The sequence below is a fragment of the Charadrius vociferus genome, unplaced genomic scaffold (assembly GCF_000708025.1).
Source record: "Charadrius vociferus isolate BGI_N301 unplaced genomic scaffold, ASM70802v2 scaffold7, whole genome shotgun sequence".
Lineage (NCBI taxonomy): Eukaryota > Metazoa > Chordata > Aves > Charadriiformes > Charadriidae > Charadrius > Charadrius vociferus.
In genome coordinates, this window is record NW_009649308.1 from 7,576,826 (window position 1) to 7,588,105 (window position 11,280).

At 36.6% G+C, this 11,280-nt stretch overlaps 1 protein-coding gene across 1 annotated transcript in view; it reads left to right on the forward strand.

Moving 5' to 3' along the window:
* The window catches only part of LOC104290211 (phosphatidylinositol-binding clathrin assembly protein-like), a 20,733-nt gene extending 11,809 nt beyond the window's left edge, over positions 1–8,924 (forward strand). Inside the window, 12 exon segments of the mRNA XM_009889286.1 lie at positions 1–37; positions 1,681–1,817; positions 2,087–2,190; positions 3,069–3,215; positions 3,672–3,731; positions 3,834–3,944; positions 4,835–4,951; positions 5,078–5,108; positions 5,594–5,714; positions 7,798–7,854; positions 8,174–8,281; positions 8,868–8,924. The exon segment at positions 1–37 is cut by the window's left edge and continues 15 nt beyond it. Coding sequence (XP_009887588.1) covers positions 1–37; positions 1,681–1,817; positions 2,087–2,190; positions 3,069–3,215; positions 3,672–3,731; positions 3,834–3,944; positions 4,835–4,951; positions 5,078–5,108; positions 5,594–5,714; positions 7,798–7,854; positions 8,174–8,281; positions 8,868–8,882 — 1,045 coding nt within the window. The 3' untranslated portion in view covers positions 8,883–8,924.
* The last annotated feature ends 2,356 nt before the right edge of the window (positions 8,925–11,280 follow it).

Here is an 11,280-nt window from a genome sequence, read left to right on the forward strand (position 1 = left end):
ATTGGAGGAGGAACAAGCTAGACTGCAGGCACTTAAGGTACTATATTTTTTACAAGTTTGTATTCCAAGATAGGGGTTTTTTAACTGCATACAGGTGAAAACCAAGATTTTAAGCCAATCTTGGTTGGGGAACTCTCATCTTAAGAGAGACCAAGCGTGATTCTGGAAGATGCAGGTGTGATGGCTACCAGTATATGGTGACCTTTCTACCAGGAGCATGGTTTGAATAGGAGACAGCCGATACGAATTATATATGTTCTTTCTTACAAGAGATTAATTTAGTTTGAGAAACTGTTTGAAATAATATGTATTTAGGTGTATTTATGGACTTGGAATAATAACATATTTGAAAGAAAATCAGTGTGTTCTCTCTTGGTTCCTTAATGTGCTTTCCTTTGCTAACTGGTACTTGTTGGGTAGTCCTCTTAGTATCATCCTTCTCAAGGCCTGAATCCTGGTCTTTCAGGTCCTCTTAATCCATTTATAACACTGTTCCCTGAGAACATACACAGGATAAAGTCTCTGAACAAGGCACAATGCTTCTCTTACTGAAAGCTGAAGTAGTTCTGTCATGTCCCAAGCATATGCAAGTGGGGCAGTTGCGAATTTTTCTTGTGTTGCTTTAACATGTCTAGACACACTTAAAGGATGAAGCAGCTATGCTCGTGTCATCTGGAGGCCATGTTACGAGTGCCTTAAAACTATTTGGAGTGCAGAAGTATACTTTGGTAATGCAGAGTTGAGTTTCATATCTGGAGTTACAGAGATTGAAGATTCTCCACTTTTCCTGACTTGGTGTAAGGCATATTTTTCAAATAAATGTGAAGCAGGTTTTTTTTTTGCTATTAGACTACTATCTTAGTGAGCCTTGCTGCCTGCTGCTGAACTGCTTCACTTCAATCTCAGCAAGTGTTGCAACGTTGTTGTTTGGGGTTTTTTGATTGTTTTTGTCTTCAGGAGTTGCATCAGATGTCCTCCCTCTTCACTGTCCCACTTAGACTATAATAGGACTTGTAGCTGCTCTAACAGAATAATTAAATTGGTTGAAACAACTTGTCCTTTGAGGAGTGGGGAAGCTTGCAAGCATGCTTAAGGTTTTACTTGAGGAATGTAAGCAGTGTAAAACATACACCTGTGCTTTCACCTGTGCTTTGTAAACGCAGTGGGTATATCTAGAAGTAACAACGGATGCAAATCTAAAATTAACAATGTAAACTAGATTTTCATTTTGGTAGTTTAAGAGAAATACCTCATGGGTATTATTAGGATGCATGTTGTCCCTCTGACTTAGTAACATCTGAATTGAACTATGAAGAGAGATCCTAACAGTAGAGAGAGAGGTCTTCCTGAATAAAGGTCCATAGACTTTTTTCTCTGAGTGACTACAAAGGGAGCCTAGAATGCGTAGCTTGACTAGAAGTGTTTTACTTCTAGGCAGTTATAGATAGTTAAAAAAAAAAATTATTTAAAACCTCAAGTCCCATCTTGATTTTTAAAGGCTTTGTTAAAACAAACTCCTATCTCTAATTTCAATCATCTTTCTGTTTTCAGGACTTTACAGAAGAATAACTGTTTTATTTATTAGGATGATAATTAAAATGTCTTCTTGGAAAAAAGGTCTTCAGGAAGGGTTAATAAATTAATAAAACTAAAATTTAAACTATATATCTCGTATTTCAGGAGCAGCGATTAAGAGAGATTTCTGTGGTATCAAATTCCACTTCCACATCAGCATCTCCAAGCACCTTATCGGGAAAAAGTGTGAATACCACTGTAGCTGTTGACCTCTTTGCAGTACCAGCACCCACAACAAATAGGTGAGAGATACTTTGCCTTCTGAAGCAAGTGGAAATTACTGCATTGGCCTGTAGCTCTGCAATCAACTGCAAAGCACTGATCCTAGTTACTTCTCAAATACTTCTCAGGAATAACCTTTTGCTCGTGCTTAATTACTAGTGTTGTTTTGTACTGCTATTATTGATGGGCTACTAGTGATCAAGAGGAAAGTGAGATTGGTATGAGTGTTTGTGTAACACAAGATACAGTGCCTACTACATATCTTCATGTCTCTCTATCTCTTATCCAGCATGCCCAACCTTTCTAGTGATCTTTTTGATCTTCAGCCTGCATTTGTTCCAACTGTGCAAAGTACTCCAGCTATATCAACATCAGCAAGCAGTGCTTGGGGAGGTGAGCTGATATGATGATTTGACTGTCTAAATGATGAGTGAATTATTAGAATATAGGAATAAAATACAGATTTATACTTAATAGAATCTACATCTTAAACCTTAATGACTTTGCATCCAAACATTTCTATCCTTGACAGAATACAAAATAAGTGATCCGAAAGCTCTGGTAAACGTTTCTGTAAAAGTTACTTTTTTAATACACAGCAGTAGTGTCAGTGTGCAGTAGGTGGCATGAAAGAGCTATTCAATAAAGGGGTCGGGTAGAAGAAACGTAACTAAAAATCAAAGTTTAAAAATGCTGCGAAATACAAACTAAGATGTAACTGAAAAGATGCTGAGCTACTATTGCCATTCCATTAAGTGATATTTAATATACTTTTCATCTGAAAGGTGTTGGTGACTTCAAGTCTTTAAGAAAGCAGTCATTTCCACTTTCTTGGGCACAGCATTCTCTACCTTCAGCCATCCCTCCAAAGAATAATTGGGATAAATGTCAAAGAAATGTCTTAAATGTTGAAATAAGGCAATGGTAACACTATTATAAGTGTTGGTATTTTAATAGGTGGAATTGATATCCTTATGTGCTATTTAAAAGGTAGATTCTTGAAGCCAAAAATGTAGTATGTAACTTTTTTGATTGATGAATGTTCTGTCGTTCTCCTCTTCCCACCCAGTGGCAATGCTAGGAATTATTTTCCCAAAATAGAGCTGTTAGGATTTTTATCTGAAACTAAGAATTTGTATCTTTAATGGGCCGATGGTGGAATACTTACAGTTTGACTTTGTCTGGAGATTCTCATATGCAGTCATTTCAGTCTGTTTTTCTTTTCCATTCTCTGTATTCTGTATTCTTTCCTTCACTTCTGCATCTGAAAGGTCCTTTCTCGTCCTCAAATGGTTGTGTTGGTTCTCCACCTCATCTGGACATCTTTGACATGAAGCCAGTTGAAGAAGCTGTAAAATCTACCACCCCTTTCATCAGTTCTACTTTTTCCTCCAAACAAACAGTGGAACTCTTTAGTGGTAAAAAAACAAACAAAACCCCTGTAACTTCTTTGCAACTGGAAATAATAATGCTAATAAACTGGGCCATGTAATCTTTTTGTGGTTTGGACCAATCTTCGCTTTTTATTAACAAGTAAAAATGGTGCATTAATGCCAGATGTCGTAAATCATATGTTTCCTTAAAGTTTTATTTCTGCGGTTAAATAACTCATTGTTGTGTTCAGCTTGCCCAGCCTTGATATCCAGACTTGCAATGTTGCTGGGATTTTTGCTGATTCTTTTGAAACTGCAATCTCTTATCTTTTGTAATGGGGAATGCAGGAGCTACTTGAGCTTTTCAAATTTGCTAAATTAAAAAAAACAATCCCTTTTTATTACTAAAAATTCTTGAGTTTTGACTGCAGACTTAATTTTTGGGCCCCCACTTCCTTTTTCTCTGAAACTGATCTTATTTTCTTCTCTCTTTTTACGAAGATGACTTTAGTGGTCATAAAGCTACATATGTTTCTGTGTATCATCCTCTGACTGTTGATGGTAATTTGATTTTTTTTTTTTTTTTTAAAACTTTCTGGTTTCACTGTAATGAGTGGTATTACTTCATGGGTGTATTTGAATACTCTAAACTCTTTTTTTCAGGTTTTCCTCTTCATTCAGCTCCTCCAAGTACCACCTCTTCAACAATTAATGTGGACTTCGATGCTGTTTTTGGAGGAAAATCTACAGCACCAGAGTACAGGACTGCAACTGGTAAAAACTAGCTTATGACTAATTTACACCCTACAGGGAACAGTTGCTTAACAACTTAGCGTAGTTGCTATTGCAGTTCAAAAATTTAATAACTTGGTACATTTGCAAGCTGATTATAGGGCTGATAAGATAACAGGCAATCAGTTCAATTGTAGTTGTTTGTTTTCAAATTAGCTTTAACTAATCTCATATACTGTGTAATAATGGTTTCCTCTCTTTTTGGGGGAACGAACTTCGAACGTGGCCACTGGATGTCTCTTAACGGGTAAGCTTATGTTAATCTATTTTCGGTGCTTATGACTTCAGTGTTCTCTCTTGATACATGATAATGAGTTCCTTCTAACTTCATTGAGAGGTGTTGTACTTATGAAAATCCAAAACTAGTTGTGTGTGTATGTTGCTTGAAGAATGGCTGAGTTACAGTCTTTCTCTTGGTGATTTTTTTGCTATATATTCCAAGTCCTTATGAACATATAGCAAAGGAGCTCTTGTGTATGTTCAGGATACTAGCAGTATTATGAAATTACTGCTGCATTGTGTTACAAGAACACTTTGAAACTATCTTTAACAACCTCCTTTCTTCTTCAGTCTTAGGAGAGATTCATCTTAATTTAAAAATACCATCAGTTACTGCTGAAGTAAAATTAAAGATTCTACTAGATTAGTAGCTACAATACAGTATTCTGTAAAGAAATAAGGGGTTAAAATAGGCTTCTGTCTAAGCCTTAAACCCTTCCAGCATTTTGAACCTCCATATATAAATACTCAAGCTACTTAATGTTCTATAAGGAAAATACGTCTCTGTTTTATGGATGTCTTTTATTAAATGCAGTGTAACTGTTTTGCTAATAGTTGCTTTTATGTTCTTTGTTTAGCTTTTAACTTTCTAGATGATGTATTGCAACCCACAGTACCACCACAAAGTCAAAGAGCCACTTTAGCCAACCAGCAGAGTGGAAAAATTTTGGCAAATGACCTGGATTCTTCACTTGCTAATCTAGTGGGAAGTAAGTGTGAAGCTTTTAAATTTAACTTTCCCATTTGTTCCTGAAAACAATCCAAGCTTCCCCCCCACCTACCCCCCCAAAAAAAAAAAAAATTTAAGGATTTTGTATGATTCTCTTTCCCCCCAGATCTTGGCTTTGGAGGAACTCCATCCAAAAAGTGAGTGTGTATATGTACTTATAGTATTCTTACATGACGATTTGGTAGTCTCTGACACAGTTTACCAACACTAACATGGCAAGAGTCTCAACTCTTGAAAGTAATCTGGTACCAAGTACAGTGTTGAAACAGAGATTTTGTGGTCAGTCACCGTAACATGTTCAACCTCAACTTTTGAAGTAATTCAGTTAGTTTTGCAATTGCTGTATTTTTACAAACCACAATAAAAGATGTTGCAGTTGTATAGAACTTCAGTTAATCATTATGCTGTACAGTGTAGTAATGACAGTTTACTTTTAACACAAAACAGAACCTCTGAACTTCATATGTACTGGAACAGAGATATCTAATTAGTTACTGAAATCCTGAGTGTTTCTTCCACCCACAGATTTCAGCTGTGTACATGTATTAAGGCATGTTTCAGTTTTCTGTTTTGTTGTAGCTGTTGAGAATCCGTGAAAGCTAATACCACAGTTTCATTTTAGATCTGATATGCAGTGGACCCAGCCTACAGAGAAGAAACTTACTGGTGGAACAAACTGGCAAGCAAAAACAAGCACATCGACCACATGGAACCCTACTCCCTTACCTGCTATTCCACATATGGTAATTTCTGTACTATTGAAATAGCACTTCATGCTAGCAAATGCTACTTCCCTGCTTGAATTAACTTCACAAGAATAGCAAGGGCTGTTTGGGACAATACTCGGGGCAGGGGGCAATGCTTGTAGGCTCACTTCTCAAACTGAATGAGGTAGAGATTCTAGTATGCTTTATTTCCTCTCACTGTAAAACTTGTTCATGAAAGGCTTAAATAATCAGCTTTTCACTTGAGATGTATCTCAGTTGCTAAGTTCTTTTTGAATTGAAACAAATTACTCCAAAACAGACAATTTCTGATGTCCGTGTTTGAGATGCTCCTATCCCCTCCCACGTGCACACACATTCACCTCTAAGAATATGAAGAATGTGTTTCAAGGGGAAAAACTGCTGTTCTTCCCAGTTTTCGCTCCTTTTTCAGTTTTATCATGTGAAACACTGCTGCAACCCCACAAGGCACCTTAATTATCAAGTCAAGCAGCACTTTGGGCTTTGGATAATGCTCAACAGCAACTTCATATTTTTAACACAGTACAAAATACAAGTGGAAGTTTTATTTAAATGAAGAGGTTTTATTTCTTGGAGGGATATTTGTAGGCAACTCATTTTTTCCTATGCTTTTAAAAGATTTTTCAAGTATCTTCTATTCATATAAATAGAAATACAAACCACTTCTTAAATATAGCTGCCTTCCTGGGAAATAGAATGTTTGTCTGTTATATGTATAGCTTGGGTAACTGCCACATTTGCTATGACTTTTGGAATGCTGTCTGGCTTTATTTTCCAATAAGAATAGCTTTGTTTGTCATGTCTATTTTCCTCATCTTACATGAGTATGCTTATTCAAAATTATCAAAGTTGAATAGAATATTAAATCTGGTATTGGACTCAAATGAAGCTCAAGTTCAGATGAGAGGATGTCTCGGTTGTATAGCACTTCTATGTGAGTCTTCTGAGAAAATCTTTTTATCCCCTCTTGGTGCTCTAGAATGTGGTTAGAGTGCTAATGCATTCTTATTTTTGAAAGATAGAGGGCACCTTAGTACACGTTGATCACTGTAGATTTGGGTTGTGTTTTTATTTCATGTGTTTGTGTTTAATACTTTCTGGTCTAAGCATGTGAGTGCTTTATGCCAGGTATCTGCTCACTCATTTGCTTGGAATGCCAACAATTAGTGATGCAAAGAACTAGCTCAGCTATGACCATCTTCAAAATCAGTACCCTGGTATCGAAAAGGGCTAACTGTCCTGGCTTGGTCTGTGGCGTCCAGAGTACAAACCCTCCAGTTCATGTATAGTCTGCATACTCTTTCATAGTGAAGTATTTTAACTAGCTCTCTATTTTTAATATAACTAGCACTACTTAACAGTGCATGGCAGTATGATGTGCATGCATGGCTGCCTGTGAACCGTAACCTGACATAAGTTATTACTGGCTTAGGATGCTCTTCATTTTTATTTTTTTCATATTGTGATATGTTGCAGACATCAGAAACCAGTATGTGAGCAACACTTACCAGACTAAACATCTGTTGCTCTTTGTTTCTTAAGTTGAATCATCACTGGCTTCCTTGTTTTTTTTCTATGCCCTCCTCACATGTAATGCGAGGAAGAAGGAATATTGCATAACATGCCCTCTAAAAGCCTCTCACAGAAACGTTTGTGCAAGCAATATACTCAAATCTGTCTAGAGTTAGTAAAAATTCTATTTTAGCTCTGTCTTACTAGTCAGTGGTAGCTTTCTAGGCAGGGAGCCTATCCAAGTTAACAGAAACGGTTACTGATGTAACTGTCCTTGCACTCTTTTTCCTCCCTCTTTAATTGTTTCAATAAATGAGTGTAGTTACAGTTATGGTACTGGACTTGAATCCACCCCTTGGTTAGAATTTCCAGTTCTAATACCTCTTAAGTAACACTCTGTCCTTACTCCTTTTGCTGTGCCAGAATGGAGTACACTATCCTGGATATGTAAGTCAATTTCTTGTAAATGTGTTGGTTACTTTAAGTGTTGAAAAATATGTATTTTTCACACTTTTATACTAGAATGTGTGAGCTTATCTAAAATACATTAACATTTTCTTGATTGAAGGTACCTGCTCCTATCACGTACCCATTGACCACACCTCAAGTGCCTGTATATGGAATGGTAAGAAATGTGATTGTCTTGTATTCCTGAAAAACCTAGTTGTCTCCTCCAGTGGGTTTCATGGCAGGCATGCTCAAATTATCTTGCAACTTCTATGTGTTGTTTCATAAGGTCAACAGTGCGTGAAATCGGATAGCTTTTTCACACTGTGCATTGGAAAGAGATTGCTCTAAATTTTAACCAGCAATTTTTTTAAAAGCTTTGACTTTACTCTGTGTCTGTCTATGTGCTTAACTAGACTACAATGTGAGAAGATGTACCTTCTAGCATTGGTCTCAATTTCATATACCTGTTTTATGGGGTTTTGTTTTTCTACCAGGTACCTCCTCAGATTGGAGCTGCTCCTTTGATGGCACCCCAGTCGATGATGTATACACAGCCTGGTCTAAGGCCAACAAATCCTTTTGCACCTGTTTCTGAAACTCAGGTGAACTGTTTTCTTTAATATTGAAATCACATTGAAACTTTAGTCTTGGTAAAAACAATGAAATGTTTCATGAAGGGCTACTGATGTATTTCTGTATTTGAAAGTGAGGGGTTCCTCAGTCACGGGCAACAGCTTTTGCTGGTGAGGAAGCAAATTCAGATGGTGAGACCGCGCAAGTGTAGGAAGCAAGGAAGAAAGTAAAAATCGGATATTTAGTGGCTAACTTCTTACTGCGTCAATGTTAAGAAAATGGGAGTGGTGAAGATACGTAGAATTTAGACTTCTGTGACATTAGCTGGATACTTGGTTTCGTCATACTGATTAGAGCAGTGGTGAAAGTTTTCTGAAGGATCCGGTGGTGGGGAAGGGAAAAGAGCATGGACAAGAGATGAGTCAAGTTGAAGAAACTGCATACTTCTGTTATCCAGATATGTTGGTCTTAATGTTTTGGGGGGGATTTTCAAAATGCCAAAACCTGTAGTCTAAACTTGCAAGTAACAAGGCAGCTGAATAGGTTTGGAATTCTAAGACACTCAGAAACTATGTATTATGTAAGTGGCACTGATACGTAATCTCTGCTTCACAGATACAGTTTATGTAGAGCCGCCAAAGCAGCAAGATGTGAGAACAACCAAATACTGGTAAAAAAAAAAAAAAAAGACTGAATTTCAATCTTTCCATGATGTATTCCTGAACAGGGCAACTGTTTCTTCCCAGTATAATACAATATTATTTTGAATTGCAATGCTTTAGCGATTCTTGTTTATAACAGTCACTGCAGTGTGAAGTCATGTTTGTTCACAGATTATTTTTTTTTTAAACTGCTCAGCAGAAAACTATTTTATTGAGGTTAACTCAGAAGGTGCAAGCTGGATTATCATCTTAAAGCTGAGGAGAGGGGTTACGTGATTTCTGTACAACCTTATTCATCAGTGGATTACCTTAGGAAGTTAACTGAGAATGTCAAAGCTATTTATTTTCTCCAGAAATTCTGTGGCTGTTGTAACCAAGACACAACACAAATGAAGTTGAGCAATAAAATTTTTATGTGCTCTAATAAATACTCTGACAGAGCAATGCTTGCATTATCTTAAGGCCAATATTGTGTGAAATCAGACAGCTTTTTCACATTAGAATAGCTTATAGTAATTTGCAAACTTTATAATGTGAGTTTGAAATGCTGTGAATCAACAAGATATATACATATTATATATATATAGTAAAAATAATAAATTGCTCCATTGGTATGTCAGTGTTACGTGGCTAGTTGAAAGAGGCAGGCTTTGATATGGGCTGAAAGTCTGTGATGGAATACGGGAAACAAGTGTGTTACAGAACAGCCTGTGCAGCCTCCGACAGGTGACGGTAGCTGTACTTCCATCGAGTATCTTATCTGCAGATAACGTTTTTCACAGCTCGAGGAAGAGTGGCTTTGGAGCCAGTGATTGTGAGTGTCCCCAGTAGCAGCAAACTGGAGCGATTTGAAAATGTTGTTGCAAACTGCAAAAGAGGCAAGAGATCCAATTTCTTTGAAAAGTTCATTAGGTCAAAAAAAGCAAACCTTGCAATAGTGCTGACACTTGTGAACCGGCAACTATATTGAAATTATCCAGCTGTAGCGAATAGCTTGTGCTGCTTTTCTGAAACAGGAACCTAGTTGTAAACCGTATAAAAGTAATTATTTTTAAATGTGTAAATATGAGCAAACTTTTAGATAATCTTTTCTTCAATGCTGCAGTAATCTTTTTCTTCTGTAGTAATTTCAAGGTAAAAATGCTATGGTAAGAAATCCGGACTCTTTTTGAGAGAAAAATCTTTTAAATCAACTAATTTATGAAGTATGCTAATCATGATGGGTTAGATGTGTACAGATTTCTGGCACGTCTTTTGTATTAACAATCTTCGTCCAAAACTGAAATCGGCTATGAAAATGCCTTATCTTGTATTTTTCAATGTCTGATAAAAGGTGATAGCATTAAAAAAAAAAGTAAACAACAACTAAATGGAATTGGCAGCAACCTTTCTTCCAGAAGTCTTGTGGCAGAATACAATGAAAAGCTATCCTGTAAAATGACTTCTACTAATGATTGATATCAAAGCTGAGTTTTCAAAAAATTGATCGTTTTCTATTGTTACATTAAATAGACCTCCAGAGTAGCATGTCTTTTATCTTTTGAGGGGTCTATGATTCCAGAAATATCTGACTCACTCGAAATGCACATAGGCCTGAGAATCTTGTCAAACTGTCCTGTGGAGAACTTCGAAAATACAGCACTTTCCTCCACAGTGGGAATAAGCCTTCTCTTTTTCTAAATGCTTAGTTCTGTCCAAAGACTGCAAGAATAGTATTTCTTAACCCTATGGAAATATTTTTGTGAAGTGAAAACAACTCAAGACACAAAGTTTAAAGAAAAAAATAATCCCCCAACCCTTGGAATCTGTGACCGCTCACTGCCTGGGAAATGTAATCTTGCAGAAATTTAAAACTCAGTTTCTGAATGTGTATTGATTTTAAAAGAATTGGGACTGGTATATAGCAATTTAATGTTCGAGATTGAATTACAAAGGGCTTCAAGCTTTAATCCACCTTTATTGGGTTGAACAATTGTACAGTTTTAAGCCAATGAGTTCTTCAGTGCCTATAGTTACCCTCCACATGACGAGGGAATAGATGCCACTTAGAATGGGTCATTGTGTTGAGGGGACAGTTTATTTAAGAAATAGTGAATTCCATTTATTTATTCAGCATTGAAAAGTCTTGAGTTCAAATTAGACCAGTACATGTAGTAGTAAACGTCTGGGCATTAATGGCAGAGCTGAGAGTGCTACAATCCGGCAGTTTCTAGCACTGTATGCTGTTAGGTCTCTTTCTCATACTGAGCTGTATAAGTAATAATCCGTTATTTTAATAAAATATGCAAATAAATGCCTGGCAAACAGTATATATTTGTTATAACTTTATTGCAGAGCAGTCTGAATATCTGGAATGTACTTTGCTC